The 27,462-nt window shown below is 48.4% G+C and overlaps 2 protein-coding genes across 3 annotated transcripts; both read left to right on the top strand.

Moving 5' to 3' along the window:
• Position 1: 1 nt before the first annotated feature.
• On the top strand, positions 2-5,830 carry LOC117051261 (acyl-coenzyme A amino acid N-acyltransferase 1-like). Of its 2 annotated transcripts, none has more exons than XM_033157475.1 (4): positions 2-145; positions 2,126-2,597; positions 3,579-3,781; positions 4,799-5,830. In XM_033157475.1, the coding sequence occupies exons 2-4, from the start codon at positions 2,135-2,137 to the stop codon at positions 5,393-5,395; spliced, it is 1,263 nt and encodes a 420-aa protein (XP_033013366.1). In that variant the 5' UTR covers positions 2-145; positions 2,126-2,134; the 3' UTR covers positions 5,396-5,830. The 2 variants fall into 2 exon arrangements, with proteins under 2 accessions (XP_033013366.1, XP_033013375.1); XM_033157484.1 differs by having other exon boundaries at positions 2,117-2,597.
• Positions 5,831-11,427: 5,597 nt separating this feature from the next.
• Positions 11,428-26,605, top strand: ZP1 (zona pellucida glycoprotein 1). Its single transcript, XM_033140635.1, has 13 exons — positions 11,428-11,682; positions 13,869-13,987; positions 15,148-17,400; positions 18,211-18,268; positions 19,019-19,162; positions 21,820-22,004; positions 22,093-22,190; positions 23,101-23,228; positions 23,319-23,508; positions 23,603-23,753; positions 24,391-24,475; positions 25,193-25,315; positions 26,440-26,605. Exons 1-13 carry the CDS (start codon positions 11,496-11,498, stop codon positions 26,559-26,561), a joined length of 3,843 nt encoding a protein of 1,280 aa, XP_032996526.1. The 5' UTR covers positions 11,428-11,495; the 3' UTR covers positions 26,562-26,605.
• The last annotated feature ends 857 nt before the right edge of the window (positions 26,606-27,462 follow it).

Genomic DNA, 27,462 nt, shown 5'->3' with positions numbered 1-27,462 from the left:
CTTGGCGCCCGTCCACGGGATCGTGCCCTGCCCGGGGAGGCCCTACCCTGGCGAGGAACCGACAAGGTACTGGGCACCTGCGGAGCACCGAGAGAGAGGAGCTGGCGGCTGCAACTCCTCCGGGTCCTGAGCCATTCAAGTCGCGGTGAGTGCAGAACCCATCGCCGCCCGGGCGCGTGGGGAAAGGCGCGGAGGATTTGCAGACGCCTGGAGGGAAAGGAAGATCCGCTCGCCACGCTCCCCCAAAACCTTTGGCGGGCCGAGCGGGAAGCGGCGACCTTCCAGCCGGGGTTGTTCTGCAGCTCCCATCAGCCCCAGCCAGCGGGAAGCAAAGGCCCCGCTTTCGAGTGCAGCTTCGATTGCAAGCGCGCGCAGGCGGGCTTCTTGCAGCGCGCAAGTGAGCAAACCGTTCAGTGCATGGAGGAAAAGTGCATGGTTAAAAGCCTGTGTCAGCTGAGTTTTACTCAAAGTAGATGCACTGAAATTAATTAATCAAGCTAACTTAGTCATGTCAATTAATTTCAATGGGCCTGCTCTGTGTACAGGCCCGTCTTTATCGCTGCACCAGGGCGCGCCCCAACAGGGGTGCGGAACAGCTGAAGTCTGGGAACAGCTGCTGGCGGCGCAGGATGCTGCTGCTCCTGTTCGGAAAGGCTTTGAGCGAGGCGCTGCTGGCTGCATGCAGCTGAGGCAGCCAGCTCCAGGCGCCCGCGTCATGCCACCATGCGTGCGGGCCCCTCTTGAGATCCCTGCCGCGGCCCCATCGGACAGCTGTGATCTGTCCAAGCCCCCACTCCCTTGCATTTCCCTCTGTTTAAAAGAAGGCGCGGGAGCTTACCGGTAGTTTGCAACGGAAAGAGAGCCTCTTCCTCCACCTCGTCTAGGGGGCGTCTTCCCTGTCCTCCTCACTGTGGGACAGTCGCTTGGCTTGGTTTTCTCTCCCGAGTTATTTCTTTAGCAGGGACACAGGTGAGATCTCCCCACCTGCACGCACCCATGCCTCTCCCATAGCAATTCTTTTCCCCCACCCCAATCCCTCCCTGGGGCAAGGGAAGCGATGTCAAGGCTGTCTGGGTGCTGGGTTAAAAGGAGAGGCTTTCTCTATTTGCTCCAGTGGGGCTCTTCTGTTCTTGGGTGGAACTGGTGGAGAGCAGGCCTGAATGCAATGGCCCAGGTCCAGCAGAAAATCACTCGCGTCATGCAAATCAGAAGGGGTGAATCTGGAATTTATTAACCCCCTTAAGACAAATGTGGATCTGGGACCAGGGAGGTTCTCCAATGCAGGATGCAGGTCAGTATTGGGGCCACCGAGCCCCCAACACATTGGTGCTGATTATTATTATTATTATTATTATTATTATTAATTGAATTTATATACCACCCTATATGTGGCCTCTGATAAGCTGAGGCTTCCCCGGAGCCCACTAGGGTGGGGTGGCCTTGACTGTCTTACTACGACTCTGGTTATTGCCCCCTGCATCACAGGAGTCCTGGGCCCATGCCATGCCACCCCACCAGCCAAAAGGTCGACAACTCTAGGAAGGGGGGTGTGCTGGAGAGATCTTTGCACCATGGTGCCAGATATGCTTCAGATGGCCCTGTCTGTGTAAAATAGAGCTTTCCAAACTTTTCATGTTGGTGACACACTTTTTAGACATGCATCATTTTGCAACACAGTAATTAAGTTTTACTAGCAATCCAGTGAGCTGCCTACACCCTTTACCAGCCCCAGGAGGAGAGTGGGAAGCGTTCGAATGACACACCCACACACCGTAGCCTACAACGCACTCATGTGTTGCAACACACAGTTTGGAAAGCTCTGGTGTAAAACTTGATCGACTACCAACCTTGAACTAGGACAGAGTGGAGTTTTAATTTTCTCCTCAGCCATAAAGCTCACTGAATGATCTTCAGCCAGTTGCTACCGCTCATGCCAATCTACCTCACAAAGTTCAGAGGATAAAAGTGTGTGTAAAAGAGGAAAGGCGGGATATAAAGGAGAGAGCTTCAATCAGAGGTTAAGGGCAATAATTGTTCTTGGGGAAGCAGGGAAGCTGAGCACCTCCTCCATTCGTTCTTACAGTTCCCAAACTTATTGGAAATGTCACTGATTCCCTTTCCTCAGGTTGCTGCCATGGCCTGCCTCACTGTCACCCCGAAAAGCTCACTAGCCGACTCACCCGTGTGGATTCGCGCCTCTGGCCTGGACCCTTCCCAGCTGGTAACTCTGCATGCATTGCTTACAGATGACATGGGAGAGAAGTTTCAATCCAGAGCCTACTTCCGGGCAAATCTGTCTGGGGAGGTGGACGTGAAGCAGGCAGCTGCTCTAGGCGGGGACTATGTAGGTGTTTGGCCCATGGGCCTCTTCTCCTCCCTGAAGCCAGAGAAAAAGTTCCGCAGGCTGATGAAACGCAACGTGACAGGCAGCCCTTTCCGCGTCCAGGTCAACCTCTTTGGCTATAGGGTATTAATTCCTTCACCCGATGAGGTACCACTGGCCACTTGCACTGTGGAGAGATGGTACGCGGCCCATGGAGTGGAACGTGTCCAGGTCAAAGAAGGCAAAGTTCGGGGCGCCCTTTTCTTGCCACCAGGTAAGCAAACTGATTTGTGCTTTCTCTCCCCACCTGGGTGATTACAGTCGTACCTCGGGTTACGTATGCTCCGGGTTGCATACTTTTTGGGTTACAAATTCCACTAACCCGGAAGCGCAACCCAACGCGCGCACGATTTGCGCATGCGCAGAGCGTTTTTCGAAGTTTTTTTCGGCACAGAACGAATTGTTCAGGTTACGTCCTTTTCGGGTTACATACTGTAACCCGGAACAGATTAAGTACGTAACCCGGGGTACCATTGTAACTGCAATGAGGAATGGCCTAGTGCAGGGGCAGCCCACCCCTGTTTTGCAACTTGTGGTGAAACGGGAATGGGCTACCCTCGCTGCTGCATCCCGCCCCACTTCCGCTGTTGTCAGAACATCACCACCACCACCACCTGCCAAACCCAGCGAGAGCGGGCACATTCCTCAAGGCATTGCCCCTCGTCTTTCCTGCCTCGGGGGCAGAGAAGTTGAACGGCAACACCACATCATCACTAGCGACAGGGGGTCATTCCACCAGCAGTGGGGCAGGCAGGGCGAGGCAGATGCTTCACACCACCCCATCAGTGGGCCTGCTCTGGCCTAGTGGGCTCAGTACTGCACCCACATAATGCATAGATGAACCTATGTGGATTGGGACTTCATCAGTACCTGGATGAGAGAGTCCTATAATACATTCTGGGTTATAAGAATAAAGAGAAATGCCCCCTGTCCTTTACCTCTTCACTGCATTTTCCTTCTTCCCACACGCCTGTATCCAACTTTCCCATTTGTTTCTGAACCTTCCCTACAATCGTGCAGTCCTTCTCTTCCCTCATTGTGGTACACACATTGCTCACATGCCCAGGTTGCTTTTATTGTCCTCTCCAAGGTCACCCCCACCCTGCATGGTCTCAGAGACCTCCAAAGGCAGGGAGGGAGATAATTGCAGGTACCTTCTCTCATAGTTGCTCTCCCTTTCTTGGACTCTCTGCAGGGCCTGGGCCATTTCCGGGGGTGATTGACCTATTTGGTGGGTCTGGAGGTCTCATTGAGTTTCGAGCTGTCCTGCTGGCCAATAAAGGCTTTGCTGTTCTAGCTCTGGCTTTCTTTGGATATGATGACCTCCCAGAGAGACTGGAGGAAGTGGACCTGGAATATTTTGAGGAAGCATCCATACTACTCTTAAAACATCCCAAGGTGTGTCTGAGAGGGTATATTTTCTTCTATCTCATTACAAGGGCACTCTGTAGTGGGACAATAGATTAAAATAGATCGGGATTGAGGAACGTTTTTGGCCTGGCAGGCCACCTCTCAATCATCTGACATCATAATGATGCTAAGTGACTTGTAGGTGTGTGGTCCCACCCACCTGTAAAAACTGACCCATGAGGGTGCAGGAGAAGCCTGGGTCCTCACAAGGAATGCGCTGCTGAAATGGCACCAAACAGGATTCTGGAATATATAATGACATGCACTTGATCAGACAAAGCTAGACTAACACAGACATCGCTTGGTAGTCCTCAGGTTTTGTATAGTACAGTAGGATCTCCCAAGCATCATTTTGTCTTTGTATGGAATTGATCTGGCTGAAAACGGACACGCCTAAGACATTGCGCGCGCACACACACACACACATTTTGTGGGGAGCAGAAGCTGACTCTATATGGCAGAGGTGGGACACCTGTGGTCCTCCAGCTTGTTACCAAACTCAGTTTCCCATCAGCCCCAGCTGGCACAGCCAATGGTCAGGTAGGACTTGAGCTGGAGCTCAGGTTAGATTGAAGGGGTAATTGATCACTAATTCCCCAGCCCTGCTGAAGAGGAAGCAATACATACAAGGGGAAGGAGCTGCAGAGAGGAAGCTGCTCATTAGCCTGGCAGGAGATCTCTGCTGAGCAGGACTCAGTTGTGTATAAACCATTTAGAAAGAGCTTGGCTGTAAGGAAGGGTGCCACTAGATAATATTCCACTATATTCAATGCTGTGTGAAAGGGCCCCAGTGCAGAAGGAGCCAGTTAGAAAGGGTTACATGCAATCTGATGTACGATCCAGCATTCGGCCATCTGTCACCCTGCACCATGTGTCGAATCACTCTTCCTTCTGAACAAACCCGTTTACAGCCTTCCTTCTTACAAAACTGTACTTTCATCTGCCTCTCATGCCGTTGTGTATGTGTGGTTGGTTCCCTCCCTCTCTCCCTCCTCTCCCCGCCAGGTCAGAGGTCCGGGACTTGGAGTCGTTGGGCTTTCCAAAGGATCGGAAATAGCACTGGCCATGATTACCTTCTTAGACCAGATCGTGGCTGCTGTGTGCATCAACGGTGCCACAGGTATGAGAGACGCACCACTTCGCTTTCGTGACGTCTATATCCCTGCCATTCCTTATTCTGCTGAGAAGGTTCGCATCACTGAAATGGGGACAATGTCCTCTTACCACGTCATGGAAAGTCCTTTGGATGAAAGACATCACGCCTCTGCCATCCCTCTAGAGAAGGCCCAAGGGCCCGTGCTCTTTGTGGTGGCAGAAAGTGACCAAAGCCTAAACAGCAAGTTATTTGCTGAGGCGGCCATAGCCAGAGCAAAGCAGCATGGGAAAAGGAACTGTGCTTTGCTCTCGTATCCGGGGGCTGGGCACCTCCTAGAACCCCCTGGTTCCCCGCTTTGCTACTGTTCTTCTTTCCGGGGTACTCCCTTGCCTAACCAATGGGGTGGTGAAGTGGAGCTGCACGCCAAAGCCCAAGAGCACTCCTGGAAGGAGATCCAGAAATTCCTCGAGCTTCATCTTGGCCCGGTTGGAAAGAGCAATTTCTAATAGCGGAAGGAAGGAAAACCAGCTCAGGTGACATATTCTAGTTCTCCAGACTTGATCCAATGAATCAGCCCACACACGGAAGACCATCGGAGTGAGAATATCCCTGTGTGACATGGTATTTCAAGAGCACTCGTCAGAAAGACGACATGCGTGGTCAGAAGCCTGTGACTGTGTTAGGCCTCAGCGAACTGCATTCAGTCCTTCAGCCTGTCTCATGCTTCTTTGGGGGGTTATTGAGGCCACTTTGCTACACTTGCTCATCTGTCAAATGGGGACAATAATTTTTTCCGCTGTTCTGTGTGATCTTCTAAGCACTTGGGCGAAAGGGACATTTCAAGCTCTGCAAAGCTAGCACATTAGAAATAAAATAAACCACAACTACAAAACACAAAAGGTGATTGACAAGATCAAGGTGACAGGAAAAGGCACCAGATTCAAAAAAAAGCACTCACTTTTGACTACAAAGGAACAATGGGCACAGCACTTAACAGTGCGCTCCCAAATCTTCTTTTGCATCCCTGTCTTGAATTCAAGCTAGGCTGCAAAGGGTGGGGGGAATCTTAAGCTACCTCTGCAAAGAAAGGAAGGAAGAACTGGGAGTGCACTCCAGACTATTTCGTTTGAAGTTCTGTCAGGTGATTGGCAGGTTGGCAATCTGTCCAAGTAGCCCACGGGAGTGAGCTGCCACTCCCCAAACTTCTGAGGGCAGTGGAACTACCAAGAGGGCCCCCTCTGCTGCTCGTAACACCCAAGATGGTCCATGGGGAATATATGGAGCCGTGCAAAGCAATCCTAACTATAAGAAGCTGGCTGAATTGAACAGCTAAGTAGATAATGGGTTTGTATTGGTCCCTAGGCCTATATGTAGACACACTAGCATAATGGTGACGGGTTCCTTTAGCTACAACTAAGGTTTTGTGACAGAAAAACCATTTTTCATGCTTCCCATTGTGGCAGCCTCCTCAAAATTGTGCTGTATACAAAGAAACCAGCAAAGCTGAGGTTTGTCTTTCTGTCAGAAGTGTACATACATACATACTATTTAGAATAGTAAATAGAATAGTAAATAGTAAATAGAAATAGTAAATAGTAAATAGAAGTGTGCATACATACTTCTATTTCTGTAGAATGTGAACATCTGGATTTGGATCACAGATCATGCACTGCATTATATGACAGCACCTGATGACACCTCTTAAAATTAAAATATTTAGTGTTTTTCTTAAATCACTGAAATTACGTAAATAATAATTTCTGTACAGGTATTGGGGAATCATTTAGAATGAATTGAAAAAAAATGTTTAAAATTGCTTTCCCCAAAAAAACAGAGTCCTTTCTGTTGGGGATAATTCAGACTGAAATTCCCAGGTGTCAGAAAAGGTTGTTTATGTATGCAACAACTGTGGCCCGTGTTTTGCTAGCCCCCAAATGGAAAACAAGCGAGGTCCCAACCAAAGAAGAATGGCAACTGAAGTTGACAGAATATGCACACTTGCAGACTTAACATACAGAGTAAGAGAACAAGAAGAACATATGTTTAAAGAAGAATGGAAAACGTTTATTGAGCATGTGGGAAATAATTGTGCACAGCTGAAAACGCTGGCAGCATTAAGGTAAAGTCGACAGTGTAAATAAGTTTTGAGGGATGTAATAATGGAAAACCGATTGGTATAGTTTTTGTAAAGTATGCAGGGATATAAGATGTGTAAAATGAACACTGTAAAGAGAAGAAGGGAAGTCATTAATATCTTAAAGTATGTACACCTTTCTACCATGTAGGGTGGTCCCATGGAAAAGCAGCTCCCACTTGGCTGTGTCCAAAGAGGATATAAGGGTGCCACATGGGCTCCTGTAGGTGCCAGCGTGCCCACTAGCGACCACCAGTTGCAATTACATAATGCCTCAGTAAATATCCCCTCAAAAATCAACAGGGCACAAGAGATTGTTTGCACTGACACATCTTCCCCTACCTTAAACACGCCCCCTTAAACAAGCACATTTCATTGGATGCCGGGATGTTCAGAACAGAGGTCAGGTTCAAAGAGCTTCCTTCTCTCTCTCTCTCTCAGCAAGTATGGCAGTGGCTGATGTAGGTACCTTTCCACCCTCCTCGCCATTGATGGGAAGTGGAGGTTTGCTTGCATTTTTGTAACTGGTACTCATAGCACTTTCTCTAAATTCCAAATGTGCCCACTGGTTCAGAAAGGCAGGTCACCTCTGCTGAATAAGAAAAAAGTATCTACCAAGGCTCTGGCAAATTCTCTTCCCAATTAAGCACTACTTGTTTCAGTCAACCCACCCAAAAGCGATTTCCAGCTCAGCCTTAGTAGAACCATTTCTGACCATTTTTAGGAGCTTCGCAATACCAGAAAAGCCTGATAATTTTTAGAAGCCAGAACAAATCTGTGGCCACCTGTTGCACGCAAGGAGGAGGGACCAATGGCCAAGGCAGTAGTGAAAAAGACTTGGCAAAGAGTAGCTACTGTCCGCATGTGTTGGCATTGTACAATGAACTGCTGGCATCTGTATGCAAATATCTGCTGCAGGCTACCAAGACTAGACTGTTAATTACATGGAGCCTTAAAGTGAACTAAAGTAGATAAAGGAAGAACAAGGATAAACAAACCCCATGGAAACCCTCCTCTAGTGAGTGGCAAAGAGCAACATCCCATTTTTTAACATTCCACCTTTGGTGATCCTGTTCATATTCATAACAACATGCAGCCTCTCTAAGTCCGAAGTCACAAGCATATACATTTTGTGTGCACAGTCAAATGTGTTGACTGTACATGTGCCAATTTTGCCACGTGCATCTACAAAATATTCCCAATGAGGGTTTTAGCATGCCAGTGGTGAACATGCTTGCAAGGCAATTTGATTCTGATGGAACAGTGATGAATTATGCTGCAGTCTTAATAAGATGCAGGTTTCCTTTCCTCCAAAGGCATACCATTTTAAGTTTTAATTCAGTTTGCAGAGGTTGCACAGTCTTTTCAAAGACGTACAAACAAATGGCTTCCCCCAGGGATGACTAGAATCTTAGGCAAGCATTACCAACTGGAAAAAGCAATGATGGAACGCAGAGCAGTGCTGCTGAAGAGTGTCAGTGAATTATGGGATATAGGAAAGACGATACTGTATGGTGGATAAAGAGAAAACAAATCAAAGAGTGAGAATATGCAAGATTAAGTCCCACACTAAAAGCACCCATAATGATTACGTCTTCTGTTTAAAATGCAAGCAAGTCATTGGCCACAGGTTTTCTTCCTGTTATCTTTCCTGCAGATTAAATGGGGCAGCAGGGCTGTCATTTTGATACCATTGTATGGATGCTGTTTTGCATTTACACAGTTTTCACTTATTGTTTCAAAGAAAGTTAAGAGCTGTGATTCCTGCATTGCAGGGAGTTGGACTAGATGACCCTCAGGCTCCCTTCCAAATCTTCAGTTCTTTGATTCTATGACACCCAGGTTGCAGTCCTAATCCTGTTTACCAGAACCTCAGTCCCATTGAATTTAGTGGGACTTGCATGCATAGGATTGTACTATTAATAGTTGTTGCCTAGCAACTACTGCTTTAATTTGTACTTTAATGAGTTTTCATCCCCAGTCATATCAGAAATATCAGACATTTAACTGAGTGTTAGCATTTCCCTTTTTTGTCCACTAGATGCCCCCAGGAAGCTGATTTTTGCAGCAGCAATGCTGTTTGCTAGCTTTTCCTATGACCAAAAGGTCTTGGTGCTGACGTATTTGAAACATTCAAATAAAAGGTAAAGGACCCCTGGATGGTTAAGTCCAGTCAAAGGCAACTATGGGGCGCGGCACTCATCTCACTTTCAGGCTGAGGGAGCCAGCATTTGTCCACAGACAGCTGCCCGGGTCATGTGGCCAGCATGACTAAACCGCTTCTGGTGCAACAGAGCACATGGAAACACCGTTTACCTTCCTGCCACAGCAGCATCTATTTATCTACTTGCACTGGTGTGCTTTCGAACTGCTAGGTTGGCAGGAGCTGGGACAGAGCAACGGAGCATTGCAGGAATTTGAACCACTAACCTTCTGATCTGCGAGCCCAAGAGGCTCAGTGGTTTAGAGCACAGCGCCACCTGCTCGCTTCCAAATTTGTTTTTCAAATAAAAGACAATCATTATGACAGTTTTGTTTTGTGAAACTGTGGTCTTTATCCAAAGAAATAATCACTAAAATAATGGTTGCATCCAGTGCTATTTTTCTAGAAAAAGAGGTGCTGGAACTCACCACGAACACCTCCCTTGTTCTCTCAGAATGGCAATGGGGCATGTCTGAGAGGTGCTGGAACGGAGTTCTGGCGAGTTCCAGCTGGGAAAAAGCCCTGATTGCATCCTATATCACAGCTAAAGCACAGCCTGATGTACATGCACACAGAAAGCACTGCAATCTCCCCCACAAAGTGTCAATTGTAGATTCTCATGTAGCTTACAGAGGAAGAGTAATAATGGGTGAGGGAGCCCTAAAAGCCACAGTTGGGAAGTACCCCTTGACTCTGGACAACACGAGCTTCCATAAATGTTCCACCAAACTGCCCTGAATTCCCTGTGAATGGGGTTAAGCGCACACTTTCATGCGCTGACCCTTTAATTGACTCTGGGAAGTGTCTTTGTGCAAAACTAGCATAACCCTAGAGGACCAGAACAGTATGTTTCCCACCCCAGGTCCTTTGATTGCTTTGTAGAAATATGGAGAGGTTGCTCTTTTTAATGTGAAATTGTGTGACGAGCAATTGCAGATCATCACAGAATGTCCGCTGCTACTCATGTTACTGAAATGAAAGGGGAGCCATAGGGAGAAAGAAGATGAACTGAAAACGTGCTCCTAATAAGATGATACATACAGTATTAGAAAGGATTTTATTTCTGCAGCACCTTCTTCCAAGTGAATTTCTAACTGTTACTACTCACCTCAAAGTCTCACAGCCTGACCCCAGTATGTTTTATCTTGGGGTCATTAGCAGATATGCAACCCTTTTTCCAAGCACAATGATAAACACAAACACATTTTAATTGTGATCAGTATTCTGTCCAAGTATGCATTGGCATTGCCTTTAAAGGACAAGCTGGGTAGAGAGGTTTTAAAGCAGAGGTTGGATGGCCACCTGTCATGGATGCTTTAGCAGAGATTCCTGCATTGCAGGGGGTTGGACTAGATGACCCTCAGGGTCCCTTCCAACTCTACAATTCTATGAAAATGTGAATAATTAAAAGAGTTTGCAAACGAAGTGGCAAAGTTCTTCAAAATGTCCCCTAGCGCCACCTAATGGCAGGTTATTGTTAGGGAGCGGTTCAGGGGGCTTCACATTTCACACCCAAACACCTGCTTCCCCATTCCCACATCCTTTAAAGACACGAGAGTCCTGGCAGGAAGGGCAAGGATGAAATCTCAAAAAGAAGAAAGGAGTTGAAGCATAAGGAAAGAGGTGAAGGAAGAACAAGGGATAAAAGATAAAAACAAAGGGCAATCAGGTGGATGGAAAATTAGGAGAGAAAGGGCAGCTATCACCTGGGATCTCTTGATATAGGACTCATTAAATTCAGTGAGATCGATTGAGTCCCAAGTACACAAGTGTTCATAGGACCTGAACCCTCCTTGTCTCCTTTTTTTTGCATGTCGTGTTTTGTTTTGTTTTGGGATGTTTTTTTGTTTTGTTTTTTGAGGGGGTGGGGCTTGTAATCCGGCGTATAGGGACTATCTTGTTTCGATTGTATGAAGGCTGGTCTGGGAGCTTTTTTGGCTCAAGAGTGGGGTGCAAATGTGACCCCAAAAAAGTGGAAGAACAAGTCTTTCTCGATTTATGCTGCCTCGTGTCCATTCATAGCAAGTGGAAGAGTAAGAGAGATTACTACTGGGAGAGCAGAGACGTTTTCTCTTTTGGCCGGGATTTGCACTTTTGACCCGCTCCCCGGTCCCCTATCCCCAGGTGCAGGCTCTGCTCCACGATGAGTTCTTACTTTAGCCAGCCCACCTCCACTGACCCTATATAATGCCAGCGTCCTTACCAGCTTTCCTTCTATAGGGAGGGGCTGCCAGGGCTCTGCTTCTGTTTTGCTTTGGGTGCTGCAGCCATGGGCTGGGGCTACAGAGATTTGGGGGGGTTAGCAATCTTGGTGATTCTGGGGCTGTGCCAAGGGCAAGGTGACTTTTGGAGGGTGGGCTCCTTACCCTCACCATACCGTTACAGCTGTGGGGAGTACAGCATGCAGCTGCTTGTGTTTCCTAGCCCAGGCCGAGATGTCCGCTTCAAAGTTGTGGGTAAGGAAGGCTCTCTTTCCTCTTGAAGAAATTATAAGACTGGTCTGTTAGAAAGAAGGGGGTGGGTCAACTGTGTGTGTTTGTTGGGGAACTCCTTGAAACTTGTATCTGGGCTCCCACCGTGCCCCCCTGATGCCTCCCTTGGTGTCTGCCAGTTCTCCTGCCCCTCTCAATTTATTTTTGTTACGTTTTAACTGTGAGGAAGGGTTATTTGGTGGAATGGTTGCTTGCATTTTTGTCCAATTTGTTTTGAGATGTGTGTAGGTGTCTTCCACTTTGGGGAGAGTTTCTCCAGCGTTGCCAGTCTTTCCTCGGTGAAATGGGCATATATATATATTGTGGCGCCCACAAAAGTTCCTTTGCTTCTCAAATGTGTCTCTGGGTCTTAAAAGGTTGGAGTGGTGGGACCCCTGCTTTATGCTAACCTGTGGCAGAATGGTTCTTTGGAAGGTGGATGCCAAACAGCAGGTCTTGCTTCTGCATGTTCTTCCTTAGTACTGGCCAGGGAGAGGGGATTCAGTAACCTCTCAAAGGAGAGGACACAAGGAAGCAGAGGTATGTAGTTGCCTTCTTATTCTGGTTGTCTAAATGACCAAGGAAAGAGATTTCTGGCAAGCTGCATGCTTTTAGCTCCCATTAAATCACACACTACTATTTTTTCTAAAATGCTGCAGCAGCTGCTGCCTTGCTCAGCTGTATTTAAAGCTGTGTTGCTTCAACGGAGCACTTCAGAATACCCCTCTCTCCTTGTAATGGGAGTGATGCTTCTTGCCAGCCACCAGCTTTGTGGCAACGGCAGCTTTTCTCTTGCATGGTTTTGGATATCTTTATCTAGAATGTGAAGGTTTAGTTGAAGAAAATGCTCAAAAGCTGTGAAACTAGAGAGGCCACGGGGAGAGTTGCAGTTCCTGTACGTGTGGCTAGAGCTAAGGCTTGGTGTCGAGAATAGAAACTCAAAGAACGGCAAACATTCTCCCCAAACTAGGCTTTATTAAAAAGCTTGTTTTAAGACAATTGTTCTAGTTGCTAAAAAATTTTTAGGAGACTTAACAGTATAGTTTAGGCCAGTGGTGGCGAACCTTTTAGAGACCAAGTGCCCAAACTCTAAACCAAAACCCACTTATTTATCACAAAGTGCCCAAACTTGTTGAGCTTTTTTTGGGGAGCTACCGACCAAAGTTTTGGAGCTTTTTGGGGGGATCGCACAAAAGTTGCTTTGCTTTGGGGGGGGCGCCCCAAAGCTGCTGAGCTTTTTTGGGGGGGGGAGAGAACAGAAATAAATGACAAATAATACCTTCGCTAGAATTAACATGCAGCGCCGACATCATCGTCTGCCAAAGCGCCAAAAAAACACACACACAGCACAATAAAGATTAAAAAACGAACGCTGTTATGCCCAATCAGAAACAACTACTGACGCAGCAAACTGAAAAACAGATCAATCGCCGAACACAATCTCCAGTGACTAGCAAAAAAAAAAAAAAAAAAGTTCAAGGTTTCAACAGCGGACGCAAGCATGGGGAAAAAACAACAACAACAGCACGGATGGGCCGATAGTGTGCGTGCCAGCAGTGAGGGCTCTGCGTGCCAAATCTGGCACGCGTGCCATAGGTTCGCCACCACTGGTTTAGGCTCTATTTGCACTTTCCATTTAAAGCAGCAGCATGCCACTTTAAACAGCCATGGCTTCCCCCAAAGAATCCTGGGAGCAGTTCCTAGTATTCTTTGGAGGATGGGAAGCCATAACTATTTAAAGTGGTATGATACTGCTTTGCATGTATGGTGTGAATGTGGCCTTAGTCTGGCATCTGATTAAACCTATAATTGTTGGCACACAGGGATTCCAGCAGAGACCCCTCTCCAGTTAACAGGCATATTAACTGACAGTTGTAAAATGTTTTTCCTTGGTCCTATGGAGAATACTCACTGAAATAATTGCAGCAATAATGATCATGTTGGTCTAGCACCTGTTGTTGGAGGCATAGCTCTTGAATTGACCTTATTATTGGATTTCAAAGCAAGTGAAAAGTTCGCTCTTTCTATGTGGTCCAGGCACTAACTGATAATAAGGGACATACATCTGAAGAACTTTTGTAGTGGCAACCAATGTTTGCTTTCTCCTGCAAATAAGTTTTATTGAGCTGTTGCATCTCTTGGTGGCTAATGCATTAACCTCTCATCAACAGATGAGTTTGGGACAGCTTTTGAAGTTTCAAATTGCTCAATCTGCCTCCACTGGATCACATCTAAAGATGGGGCTATTGCTTTCTCTGCTGGCTACGATGGCTGTCACATACTAAAGAAGGTGAGGCTCTTCTGAATTTTGTGTTGCAGGCTTCCCTAGAAACCCCATACTGCATGACAAACATTGTCATTCTGAATAACACAATATAATTTTATATGGACATCTGGATTGTGCCCTTAAGACCTCAAGGGAATTGTATAAGCAGCCCTTCTGAGAGCATGTTTGGGGTTCCAGGACTCTGGAAAAGAGCAGTGTAAGCTTTTGCTTGCAGATGTTTGGCTTGGGCAGATGGACTCCAAAGACAGAGAAGTAGCCCTGTTCTGTATGAGTCCCCTTCACATGTGATGCACATGTGAAAGGGGCTGCTGGGGATCTTCCCAGCTCCATGTGTTCTTCCAACAGTCCTGTGAGGTACTTTAGGTTGAGAGGGAGTGATTGTCCCAGGGTCAGCCCATGAACTTCTTGACTGAGCAAGGATTTGAGTCTCCCACTCTTCTAAAGCACATAATTTCAGGAAACCTTGCTATAAGGCAGGTAATTGGTCTAACTTGGGGTAGGGAGCCTGTTACTAAACTGCCAATTTCCATCACACATGCTGGCTGGGTTTAGTTTTTACATTTATTGCTACCTTTGGAATCTAGCAACATTTGGGAGGCACAGGTTCATAGCTGGCTATGCAGAAAGTCCAGGTATAAGAAAGGGTATAATTGTCCTCCAAATTATAGCACCATGTGCAGTAGAGAACTGAACAGCCTAAAAACTGGGTGTAGAACTCAGTGAAGCCCAAGGGGAACAAGGTCCACATGGGGGAGGAGAGCAGGGAAAGTCCTGTTGAGTAATTGGACCTCATGCCATGCACATAGCTTAGTTGAATCCTACCCAAGATCTTGGCCAACTAAATGCAGCAGAAATCCTCTGTCAGGAAAATTAGCTCGGTTGTGTAGACACTTAAGATGAGCTTTTAGATGTTTTAGGAGAATACTTCTCACCTGGTACCTAGCAATCCAGTCCACTGGCTTAGTCAGTATTCTGACAAATAAATTTAAGTTTACAATCAAAACAAAATTCATAGGTCATAGGAGGAGGACTATAATAATGCCTTGTAACAGGCACATTGGTATTTGACTCTAAAACCTCAGTATTCTATATCTGTCCTGACTCATCAGTGTGACAGAAACTTGCAACTACTCTATAACACTCTGGTTCAATGTATCCTGCAGGATAACAGCAATAACTTGAAAGTCCGGGTAGAAGAACTAACAAGCAACGGAAGAGTTGTTGTCTCCCATGATATCAACATAATATGCCCCAAGCCACAAGAATATGTTCCAGCACCAGAGGACAACATGCGTCATGTGCCTCAGCCCCAGCCTGGCATGGTGCACCCTCTGCCTCATCCCCAGCCTGGCCTAGAGTTCCCACTGCCTCAGCCGTGGCCCAATCAGGTGCGCCCACGACCTCAGCCCCAGCCTGGCCTAGAGCGTCCAGTGCCTGGCCTAATACGCCCAGAGCCCCAGCCTGGCATAGTACGCCCACAGCCTCAACCTCAGCCTGGCCAGTTGCGCCCGCAGCCCCGGCCTAAGCCCCAGCCTGGCTTAGAGCGTCCAGTGCCCGGCCTAATACGCCCAGAGCCCCAGCCTGGTATAGTGCGCCCACAGCCCCAGCCTCAGCCTGGCCTAGAGCGTCCAGTGCCTGGCCTAATACGCCCAGAGCCCCAGCCTGGCATAGTGCGCCCACAGCCTCAGCCCCAGCCTGGCTTAGAGCGTCCAGTGCCCGGCCTAATACGCCCAGAGCCCCAGCCTGGCATAGTGCGCCCACAGCCCCAGCCTCAGCCTGGCCTAGAGCATCCAGTGCCTGGCCTAATACGCCCAGAGCCCCATCCTGGCATAGTGCGCCCACAGCCTCAACCTCAGCCTGGCCAGTTGCGCCCGCAGCCCCAGCCTCAGCCCCAGCCTGGCTTAGAGCGTCCAGTGCCCGGCCTAATACGCCCAGAGCCCCAGCCTGGTATAGTGCGCCCGCAGCCCCAGCCTAAGCCCCAGCCTGGCTTAGAGCATCCAGTGCCTGGCCTAATACGCCCAGAGCCCCAGCCTGGCATAGTGCGCCCACAGCCTCAGCCCCAGCCTGGCTTAGAGCGTCCAGTGCCCGGCCTAATACGCCCAGAGCCCCAGCCTGGTATAGTGCGCCCACGGCCTCAGCCCCAGCCTGGCCTAGAGCGTCCAGTGCCTGGCCTAATACGCCCAGAGCCCCAGCCTGGCATAGTGCGCCCACAGCCTCAGCCCCAGCCTGGCCTAGAGCGTCCAGTGCCTGGCCTAATACGCCCAGAGCCCCAGCCTGGTATAGTGCGCCCACAGCCTCAGCCCCAGCCTGGCCTAGAGCGTCCAGTGCCTGGCCTAATACGCCCAGAGCCCCAGCCTGGCATAGTGCGCCCACAGCCTCAACCTCAGCCTGGCTTAGAGCGTCCAGTGCCCGGCCTAATACGCCCAGAGCCCCAGCCTGGTATAGTGCGCCCGCAGCCCCAGCCTAAGCCCCAGCCTGGCTTAGAGCGTCCAGTGCCTGGCCTAATACGCCCAGAGCCCCAGCCTGGCATAGTGCGCCCACAGCCTCAGCCCCAGCCTGGCCTAGAGCGTCCAGTGCCTGGCCTAATACGCCCAGAGCCCCAGCCTGGTATAGTGCGCCCACAGCCTCAGCCCCAGCCTGGCCTAGAGCGTCCAGTGCCTGGCCTAATACGCCCAGAGCCCCAGCCTGGCATAGTGCGCCCACAGCCTCAACCTCAGCCTGGCTTAGAGCGTCCAGTGCCCGGCCTAATACGCCCAGAGCCCCAGCCTGGTATAGTGCGCCCGCAGCCCCAGCCTAAGCCCCAGCCTGGCTTAGAGCATCCAGTGCCTGGCCTAATACGCCCAGAGCCACAGCCTGGCATAGTGCGCCCACAGCCTCAGCCCCAGCCTGGCTTAGAGCATCCAGTGCCTGGCCTAATACGCCCAGAGCCCCAGCCTGGTATAGTGCGCCCACAGCCTCAGCCCCAGCCTGGCTTAGAGCGTCCAGTGCCCGGCCTAATACGCCCAGAGCCCCAGCCTGGTATAGTGCGCCCACAGCCTCAGCCCCAGCCTGGCTTAGAGCATCCAGTGCCCGGCCTAATACGCCCAGAGCCCCAGCCTGGCTTAGAACGTCCAGTGCCTGGCCTAATACACCCAGAGCCCCAGCCTGGCATAGTGCGCCCACAGCCTCAACCTCAGCCTGGCCTAGAGCGTCCAGTGCCTGGCCTAATACGCCCAGAGCCGCAGCCTGGTATAGTGCGCCCACAGCCCCAGCCTCAGCCTGGCGTAATACAGCCTGGCCTAGTGCGCCCATGGCCGCAGCCTCAGCCTGGCCAAGTGTACCCGCTGCCTCAGCCTCAGCCTGGGCAAGTGCATCCACTGCCCCAGCCCCAGCCTCAGCCTGGCCAAATACGCCCGCTGCCTCAGCCTCAGCCACAGCCCAGCCAAGCGTACCCATGGCCTCAGCCCCAGCCTCAGCCTGGCGTAATACAGCCTGGCCTAGTGCGTCCATGGCCGCAGCCTCAGCCTGGCCAAGTGTACCCGCTGCCTCAGCCTCAGCCTGGGCAAGTGCATCCACTGCCCCAGCCCCAGCCTCAGCCTGGCCAAATACGCCCGCTGCCTCAGCCTCAGCCTGGCCAAGTGCACCCGCTGCCTCAGCCCGGCCTAGTGCACCCACAGCCTCAGCCTCGGCCTCAGCCTGGCCAGGTGCACCCATGGCCTCAGCCTCAGCCTGGTCAAGTGCATCCACAGCCTGGCCAAGTGCGCCCACGGCCACAGCCTCAGCCTGGCCAAGTGTACCCGCTGCCTCAGCCTCAGCCTGGGCAAGTGCATCCACTGCCCCAGCCCCAGCCTCAGCCTGGCCAAATACGCCCGCTGCCTCAGCCTCAGCCTGGCCAAGTGCGCCCGCTGCCTCAGCCCGGCCTAGTGCACCCACAGCCTCAGCCTGGCCAGGTGCACCCATGGCCTCAGCCTCAGCCTGGACAAGTACAGCCACAGCCCGGCCAAGTGCTCCCGTTGCCTCAGCCTCGGCCTCAGCCAGGCCAAGTGCACCCGCTGCCTCAGCCTCAGCCCGGTCAAGTGCAGCCACAGCCTGGCCAAGTGCGCCCACGGCCACAGCCTCAGCCCGGTCAAGTGCACCCGCTGCCTCGGCCTCAGCCAGGCCAAGTGCACCCGCTGCCTCAGCCTCGGCCTCAGCCTGGTCAAGCACACCCATGGCCTCAGCCTCAACCTGGCGAAGTACAACCGCATCCACAACCCGGCCTAGTATATCCTGGCCTCATGCACCCTTCTGGCCTCTACAGTATAGGTATGTGATCATTTTGCTATGTTATCATTAATGTGTTCTGTGCTGTTAAGTAAAACAGAAGCATTCTGAACTAAGTAAACAATGCTGATGGGTATTGTGTGAATACAGTAATAGGTGTTCTGCAAAAAGTTCAGACTATTGATTGATCATCGACTTTCTTGTTTAAGTGTTGCATACTAATTCCGCATATGGCATGTCAGGGAAACTGTATTATATTTATACCACATGGCAAGGATGAAGCATGGATTCAAGTACAGTGGTGCCTCTGGTTGCAACCAGGATCTGTTCCGGAAGCCCATTCGCAACATGAGCAGAGTGCAACCTGAAGTGCCACATCTGCGCATGTGCACAGTGTGATTTGGCACTTTTGTGTATGCGCAAAGCGCCAAACCCGGAAGTAACCCGTTTCGTTACTTCTGGGTTTGGCACGTTCTTAGCCCGTGACGAACACAACCCGCAGCGAAAGCAACCCGAGAATGTGATCTACTTCTGCCTCTGAATATCTGATAAGATTCCAGGAGAGACCTTTAGTTGCTTTCATTCTACTTTTATGTCCAATGATTCATTGGACACAAAAAATATTTGTTATTGGCTTCCCACTTGTCCGTTGTGAGGACTGACCCACTACTCATTCACATCAAGCTATTGTTTATTTTAAAATCTGGCTTAACATGGCATGCAAGCCATTCCTAGTAGGGCCTACTTCACCATGCTCCAGATAATGCTGTAGCTCTTTTCTTGCCCTCCTAGGTTCTCCTCTAACCCAGGAGCAGTGCCAGGTTTCATCTGGAAAGATTCCCTGTGCAGGTTCACTAGGACAAGCTGAATGTTACCAGACTGGATGCTGTTACGATGAGAGGGACCAAACTACTCCATGTTACTATGGCAACACAGGTAATGGGCAAAATATTTTCAGTTTCTTTTAGTTTCCTGCTAATTGTCTGGAGTGCTGGTGGTAAATTAGGCTGGCATCCATCGTAATGATTCATTTACCAAGGGGACTTATTGCTTGTACTAAGGAAATAATAGCCCAGTTTGCACATAATGCTAAACCAAACAATGGCTAAGCATGGATGTACAAGCAGTTGTTCACAACAGCCAATTAACTCCTTCCCCAGTTGTTCGGTTGCTACTGAATAATGGCTTTTGGCTCGGCATTGCATCTGAACCAGAGCTCATGGTTTGCCCCAACCCACAGGCAGCAAGCCAGGAACAAACCTTGGCTACAGCTTGTGTCTTCTCTAGATCAAGAGAAACCATGAGCCTGCATTTAGATGTCATGCTAAGCGAAATTGTGGCGTAGCTCCAGGTAGCACAGCAGGTTGGCCAGGGGAGAAGCAAAGCACCCTAACTACTCCCCCCAGTATCATGGTTTGGAAATGCCTACAGATGAACTCTCAGCCATGCTGAGTTCAATACACTAAAAGCCATACTGGGATTCTGTCCTGTGCTGGCTACTGCTGAGATTCCAGAGGCTAGCAGGATGAATATGTATAAAGCACAGTTCAAAGCAGCATGAACCAGGATACTATATAGTAGGCATGCCCAACAGGTAGATCATGATCTACTGGTAGATCACTGGCTCCCCCCAAAGAAGCTCAAGCAGTCTGGTTCCCCTAAAAAAAAGTTGAACAACTTTGGCTTGCTTCTTCCCCCCAAAAAGCTCAACAACTTTGACACGAACCCTCCAAAAACGGGGCTCCCCTCCTCCCTAAAAAAGCTCAACAACTTAGACCTGAACCCCTAGAAAAGGGGGGTAGATCACTGCCAGTTTTCTAACTCTGTGAGTAGATCGCAGTCTCTTGGGAGTTGGCCACCCCTGCTATATAGTACTGCTTAAAGGCCCCTCCAGGCTAGTGTTTTATTACGGGTGTATTTTGTAACATGTTCTTGACACAATAATAGTGCACTAGTGATGGTTTCATGTTGCTTTGTGGTGCTTCCCTGACGCTACTACATTATTGCTGTCTGGAGGGGCCTATAAAGCAACAACAAAAGTCTCTACTTCCTGCTCTCTTTGTATATCGTATTGTGTGTTTTATTGCTATGGCTGGTGGCTGATGCAAATAAAGATTCATTCTCTGGAAGCTCTAGAAATCTCAGGTCATTCTGGGCATGCATGCAGATTTTTTAAAAAGAAATATTTTGTCTGTGAAATTGTGCAACAACAGACCTCTACCAAACAAACATTTAAGCATGTTTCACAGTGGCCAAAATGTGTGGGGCAATTTTTTTAATTGAACAGCGTGTGGGTTTTTTTTACCCATTTTGCCAAAACCACATTTTCAAAAATTGTGTGTGTGTTATGTTATACCCCAGCAAACAGAGAACCACCAACCCTCTGAGGAGCATCTCACCATGGCCAAAAACAGCCAGATAGACAGAGGGAGAGTTGCCTCCAAATTCCAGATTCTACCCCTCCACTTGCTTCCCAAACACAGAAAGCCATGATCAGTCTCAGAAAAACATAAAACAGTACCTTCCACACATAGCCATGGCCGGATGTGGAGACCATATCCTGAGGGAAGGGATTTGAAGAATATTTTTCTTGTTCTTTCCCCTTTCTGTCTCTTGCAAAGGTAAAGGTAAAGGGACCCCTGACCATTAGGTCCAGTCGTGTCCGACTCTGGGGTTGCAGCGCTCATCTCACGTTACTGGCCAAGGGAGCCAGTGTACAGCTTCCAGGTCATGTGGCCAGCATGACTAAGCCGCTTCTGGTGAACCAGAGCAGCACATGGAAACGCCGTTTACCTTCCCGCTGGAGCGGTACCTATTTATCTACTTGCACTTTGACGTGCTTTCGAACTGCTAGGTGGGCAGGAGCTGGGACCGAACAACGGAAGCTCACCCCGTCGTGGGGATTCGAACCGCCGACCTTCTGATCAGCAAGCCCTAGGCTCTGTGGTTTATCCCACAGCGCCACCTGCGTCCCTTGTACCTGTGTCTCTTGTACCTGCTGTTTTTTCCCCTTGAAGGGCCAATGTTATTTTTATTTATCAGTGGGCAATGGTGCAATTGTAACACTGCTGTGTGTATAACTTTAACAAGCTGGTGTATGAAGCGATGTGTGAAGGTATAAAATTCTGAAAACAAATTGTGTACCATTGCATGTCCATCATCTGGAGAAACGTGATGTTGCAATTCACAGTGGACAGCTTAACATGGCTACAGTGCAACCTGTGAACCTGGGCTCATGCTGCAGATCCACAGTATCTAGAGCTGTCACGATTAGGGCTCTCTCTGTCCTGGGAAACCAATTCTTCCTCTACTGGCACTGTCAATTGTATATTGATTCATATGGAGAAACCAAGTCCTGTGAGCATTTCCTAATAGGAATTGTGTGACTTAGCAGCAAACAGAGAACTTATCTCCTTACATTTTAGGGCAGCTGAAAAATGAAGTCCTCCCCTCAATCCAAATAGAGTCTTCCCCAGATCTGTGCAAGGAGAAGACAGAAAGCTCATATTTCTTTTGAAACTTAAGAGTTTCAGGTTCTGCAAAAGATGGCAAATTCCAGCTTGTGACTCTTGTGTTGTGTTTGTGCTTTGCAGTCACTGTCCAATGTCTTCGAGATGGCCACTTCATTCTGGTTGTCTCCAGGGATATGTTGGACTACCCCATCTTCCTTGACAATGTCAAGCTGTCCTATGCCCAAGGAGGATGTGACCCTGTCAGGAAAACGGATTCTTTCTTGGTCTTCCACTTCCCTCTCACACACTGTGGTACGACGATTCAGGTGAGGACGCACCTTAGGCAAGTGTCCCTTCATCTGGACCTTGAAGCTTGATAAAAAGAATTATATATGTGCTGCTGTTCCTTCCTAGATGACTGGTGGCAGGCTGATATATGAAAACCAGTTGGTTTCAGGCGTTGATATCTTAAGTGGGCCAGATGGTTTTATTACCCGGGACAGCACCTTCATGTAAGTTGATCTCCCCCACACATTACTGAGGTGGTGGTTGCTCTCTATACTATGTCTAAGAGGCGTCATGCTGGTCCTAATCAGGGCAGGCCTACTGTTCCTAGCACCACTAAGCTTGAATAGCAGTCTTCTGAAGTACAGTGGTACCTGTTGAACGGAGACCTAGTGTGGTGTAGTGGTTAAGAGTGGTAGTCTTGTAATCTGGTGAACCGGGTTCGCGTCTCTGCTCCCCCACATGCAGCTGCTGGGTGACCTTGGGCTAGTCACACTTCTTTGAAATCTCTCAGCCTCACTCACCTCAGAGTGTTTGTTGTGGGGGAGGAAGGGAAAGGAGAAAGTTAACTGCTTTGAGACTCCTTAGGGTAGTGATAAAGCGGGATATCAAATCCAAACTCTTCTTCCAAAACGTTCAAAAACCAAGGTGCGGCTTCCAATTGGCTGCAGGAAGCTCCTGCAGCCAATCGGAAGCTGTGTTGGATGTTCGAGTTCCAAAGAACGTTTGCAAACCGGAACACTCACTTCTGGGTTTGTGGTGTTCGGGAGCCAAAATGTTCGACTTGCAAGGCGTTCAGGATCCAAGGTACGACTACTGTAATTTGGATTTTCCAGTAGGGTAACAGCTGTTGGTTGCAAACTACTTTTCAGGTGCGTAAGCACAATCATTCAGGTGCTCAAGTGAGGAATCTTGCTTCAAAAATGAGACACGTGGAGGAAAAGTGTGGTTTCAATCAACAGTGCTTTTGGAAGACAGCAATTTAAGTCACATCCAGTATTGTTTGAAAGGGGTATTAACAGGGATATATGCATCAAAAAAGATGTAAGCATCTTTTTGAGAACTTCAGATATGTGGCAAGGCTACTGAACATGGCAAGGCTATGCATCATCCCGCTGTCCTGTCTTCCATATGCAGCCTCAATACTCGCTGCATCTACAATGCCACCGAATTCTTGCCAGTTCAGGTTGAAGTCTTCTTTCCTCCCACACCTGCTCCAGTTATCCAGATGGGGCCTCTCCGGTTTGAACTGCGCATTGCTACAGGTAGGTGTGCTTCCAGAGCTGCTGGTTCCAACGGTGCTTCCTCTGAAGTCCCATACAGGTGCTAACTTTCGCTTTGCCTCTTGTACCCAGACTACAGTTACAGCTCCTACTACTCGGATGCAGACTATCCTGTGGTGAAGATACTGAGGGACCCTGTGTATGTGGAGGTTCGCGTCCTGCAGAGAACGGACCCGTCCTTGGTTCTAGTTCTGCATGAATGCTGGGCTACTCCGACCGCTAACCCCCTTGAGCAGCCGCAGTGGCCAATTCTGGTGGATGGGTGAGTTAAGTAGGAAGGAGGAATTCCGCTGGTTTCTCTCTCTGGATTGACACCTACTGTTCTCTGCTCAAATGGCAATGCCTCTTTTCCCCAGGTGCCCATTTGAAGGCGATAACTACAGAACCCAGATGGTTCCTGTGGGGCCTGCCACGTCTCAGCTGCATTTTCCAGACCACTACCAGCGTTTCACCATTGCTACATTTGCATTTGTGGATTCTGCCCATTATACGGTGCTGGATGGATTGGTAAGAGACAGAATTCCTACTGCAGCTGAGCTCGAGTAAGGGCTCCGAAATTGTGTTCTGTGGACCTGCAGTGGTCCACGAGCTTCAGTCAGGTGCTCTGTGTGGCACATGGGCAGAAGTAGGATGAATGCTGAATTCAGCCGTTTAAATTTATCTCAAAATGCTAGCCATCTTGCCCTGGGCAGAAATCTGACCCCCCCTGTAAGCTTCAGACAAGAGTCCCCAAGTGGATCTGACCCTAGGCAGCATGGCTTGCATTAGGTGCCAAATTTAAATGGTGCTGAATTTAATTCTACTTGAATGCAAGCCATTCTGGCAAAGGAACCATCAGGAGAACACACTTAATGTTCCTTTGCAGCATGTTTTACATTTCCCTCACTTGTCAGGTGAGCAGCAGGTGAGCATGGCAGTGGGGCAAAACTAGGAGGCTTGGCAAGCTTAAAAGTTTAGGCCCATGGGCCAGAGGTTCCCCTCCCACTCTCATTAATGCACATTTAGAATTATGCCTTAACTGTAAGGAGATAATGTACTTTGTAAATGTTTACGTCAATGATCATGAGGATTTTATTAAAATATCTTGGAAGACTTGGGCTGACGACTCTGCTAGAAAGCTTATCTAATGCAATGTCTTTCCTAGGTGTACCTCTTCTGCAGCGTGTCTGTTTGCCACCCCTCTCACCTGCAGCCCTGCAGGAACACGTGTCAAATGCCAGTGGCTGCAAGTAAGTCCAAATGGCTTTGCTGTCGTACCGTAAAAGGCTTATTTGAATCCAGATAGGCTGCCACCAGTATTTCCAGCATGAACAAATGGCACTTACTGCCCATACACAAAAATAGATCTTGGTACTGAACTTGGAACTGGGGGCATAAATGCAGAGCACTAAGAGCTGATGGGCTGCAACTAGAGACAAAGTATGAATGAATAGGTACCTGATAAACACACTCCCTGTTCAAGTGGCTCTTATGTGCTATTTTTAACAGCATATTGCCTCTCTTCACAAGCCTTGAAACTAGGCTGCTGGCACATACCACCAATTCTAACCGCCTATATACAAGGACACTCCAACAGCCAGGTGCTCCGACTCCTACCCTCATATGATGATCCATCTCAGCAGAATCTTCCCACTTAGCAGTACTGGCCTGCTGATGTGTGATGCTGGGGCTCAGCAAACCTCCCCTCCCCCCAAAAAGCTTCAATCCTGATGTGTAGGGGTCTGGCTATGGTTCTAAAGCATTCAGAATGCAAATACTCTTTTTGTAAAGAGTTGTATCTGTCTCTAGTCATTGGGTGTATAAATGGGTTTCTAGCCCTCCTGCAGGCTTCCAGCTCTAACAATATGATCAATGCTGTGCTCCTTTTCCTTCTTACCTTCAAAATTGAATATGGTACAAGGTGGCCCAGTAGTTTACACCTTCTTTCTCTCTTCAATTCCTTTTAGGAAGTCGCCGGTTTTTGGAGACGGGCAATGGGACAGAAACCTTGGACCTAGTAAGCACTTATGGAGGTGTGATCTTTCAAGAAAGCAGCCAGACTCATGATAAACAAGTCAAATGGAAGAAAGGTAATTGGTGGCTGGCACTGCCAGTGAGTGAGTTGAAATGATGAAAATGCTGTATATTTTTGAACAGGTGTTAACATAGTTTTGCCATCAACACTAAATTTCAGTCATCTTATATATAGTCCTTTGTAAGATACAAACTCAGTATGGATTTATGCCTGAAGCAGCCAACTAAAAGTTGCGGGGCGGTCACAAGTCATAAACTTGACTACCAATATCCTCCTAACAATATCAGAACTTTTTAGTTCGTGAGTACTGCTCGGCAGGGCACGTAGCATTTATCTGCCCTCCCATCACTAGTGTCACCATGGCTTATCAGTGGGGCAGGGGGCAATAGCAAAGTGCACTCACACCATTTGCTGTCACCATGCTGCTTTCTCCTGACAAGCTGCAGCAACAGCTCATGTGAGCACCCTGCCCTGACCACAGCAGTTCTTGAGAACATGTGCATAATAAACTATGTCTCACAGACACGGTTTTATCCAGAGTGTACTCAACTAGCATAGACCCAATAGAACATACCAAGGGTCCTTGGCTAGGGAAGTTATGGATGGCACAAATGTGTTGTTTCAGGAGGTGCAAAGGACTGCCATAGCCCAAATGTGCCAGCTTTGATCTGTAACTATCACCCTTACAAGTGCCACATAGTGTTCATTCTGCACCTGGCATGAATTTTTTTTTCATGTAGCAGTACCTGCTGGGGAAGGACCTAGCTCAGTACCACAGCTTGTTTGCATGCAGAAGGTTCTGGGTTCAAACCCTAGCATCTCCAGGTAGGGTTGGGAGAGCATCCCTGCCTAGAACCCTGGAGAGCTGCAGGCACAATGGCACTTTATAAAAGTATATCCTTTTCCCTAGGTACACTTGCCACACCAGTCAATGTAGACAATATGGAGCTGGATGGACCAATGGTCTGACTTTGTGTATGGCAGCTTCCTATGTTCTGTTCTCTAGTGCTTATTGCCTATTGATATTGGGCAGACCCTTCATTGTACTGGTTTTATTAAGTTTACTGTTTTTAGTGTTTTAATTGCTATTTTTTAATTATCTATACCACTTTAGATTTTTTTTATTAAGTTGTACATAAATCTTGCAAAATAAGTGCAAGCCTCTTTTCTTTTCCACAGACAGGAGCTCCAGTGGAGATCTGGCCCTGATATGCTTGGTGGCACTGCCGTTAGTGGGTATAATCTTGTTTGTTGTTGTGATCGTACTCTGGAAAAAGAGAAGCAGAGTGACAAAACTCTAGTACTGATGGGAAAATGCATAGCATTAAAAAGTTGTAAACTTTCATTGCTTCCAGTAATTTTTCTGACATACCAGTTGCTTAAATGACCAGGTATGCCATCTCCACAAGTTAACTTGTGCCATCTCCACAAGTTAAAGGCATCTCCACTTTCCTCCCCATCACCTACATAATTTTAGTGGAACCATCCCTGGTGACACAATCAGTCCTTCATGTGCTTATAAGCCTGGAAATGCAATATTTTGTGTTCTTAATGGTGCCTATCATGGTTGATTCTTGATCTGTAGATTTGTTATTCCCAGTTCCTCCATTCTGCTGCAAGAGGAAACAAAAATGCCTCTCCACAGAATGGATTTGAATGAGTAAAATCTAGAACAAATCCAGAACAGGAAATAAAAAAATATCCATACAGATCCTGCTTGAGGGTTTCATACAAGTACCTGGTTGGCCACTGTGAGAACAGGATGCTGAACTAGATGGGACATTGGTCTAGCAGGCCTCTTCTTATGTAGACTAATATCAACAAATGAGGGTAATGGTGCATTCCATGCATGTTGATCAGTGTATACTGAAGATACATAGAAGTCCCACTTGTTTCAAAGGGCTTACTCCCAAGAAGTTGAATTGTACTGCAGCCCTAAAAGTTATTCCCCACTGCGTGGATTACTTAGATAGAGAAAAGCTTATTGGTGACAACCAAAGATATAACACAACTGGTCCACAGTACTGCTTGCAATAAAAGCAGGGCCAACCCTCGAGTGTCTTACGATTCTTGCCATTACCCAACAAGCTAGAAGTTCCCATCCAAACCAGGAGCTCATTAGCACAGCAAGAGGAACGTCTGTCCCACTTTCAGATGTTGGTCTGTCACTATACATTCTCATCCCTTTTAAGTTAACTTTCT

This window comes from Lacerta agilis, chromosome 1, assembly GCF_009819535.1.
Source record: "Lacerta agilis isolate rLacAgi1 chromosome 1, rLacAgi1.pri, whole genome shotgun sequence".
Lineage (NCBI taxonomy): Eukaryota > Metazoa > Chordata > Lepidosauria > Squamata > Lacertidae > Lacerta > Lacerta agilis.
This window is presented reverse-complemented; position numbering and strand designations above follow the sequence as displayed.

Bases quoted from the DNA above. Each gene is read 5' to 3' on its own strand.
- LOC117051261 (XM_033157475.1), top strand. From the start codon at position 2,135: ATGGCCTGCCTCACTGTCACCCCGAAAAGCTCACTAGCCGACTCACCC. The intron at 2,598-3,578 runs GTAAGCAAACTG...GACTCTCTGCAG, and splicing joins CGCCCTTTTCTTGCCACCAG to GGCCTGGGCCATTTCCGGGG. The intron at 3,782-4,798 runs GTGTGTCTGAGA...TCTCCCCGCCAG, and splicing joins TACTCTTAAAACATCCCAAG to GTCAGAGGTCCGGGACTTGG.
- ZP1 (XM_033140635.1), top strand. From the start codon at position 11,496: ATGGGCTGGGGCTACAGAGATTTGGGGGGGTTAGCAATCTTGGTGATT. The intron at 17,401-18,210 runs CCCAGCCAAGCG...GTACAACCGCAT, and splicing joins TGCCTCAGCCTCAGCCACAG to CCACAACCCGGCCTAGTATA. The intron at 19,163-21,819 runs GTAATGGGCAAA...TGTGCTTTGCAG, and splicing joins ATGTTACTATGGCAACACAG to TCACTGTCCAATGTCTTCGA.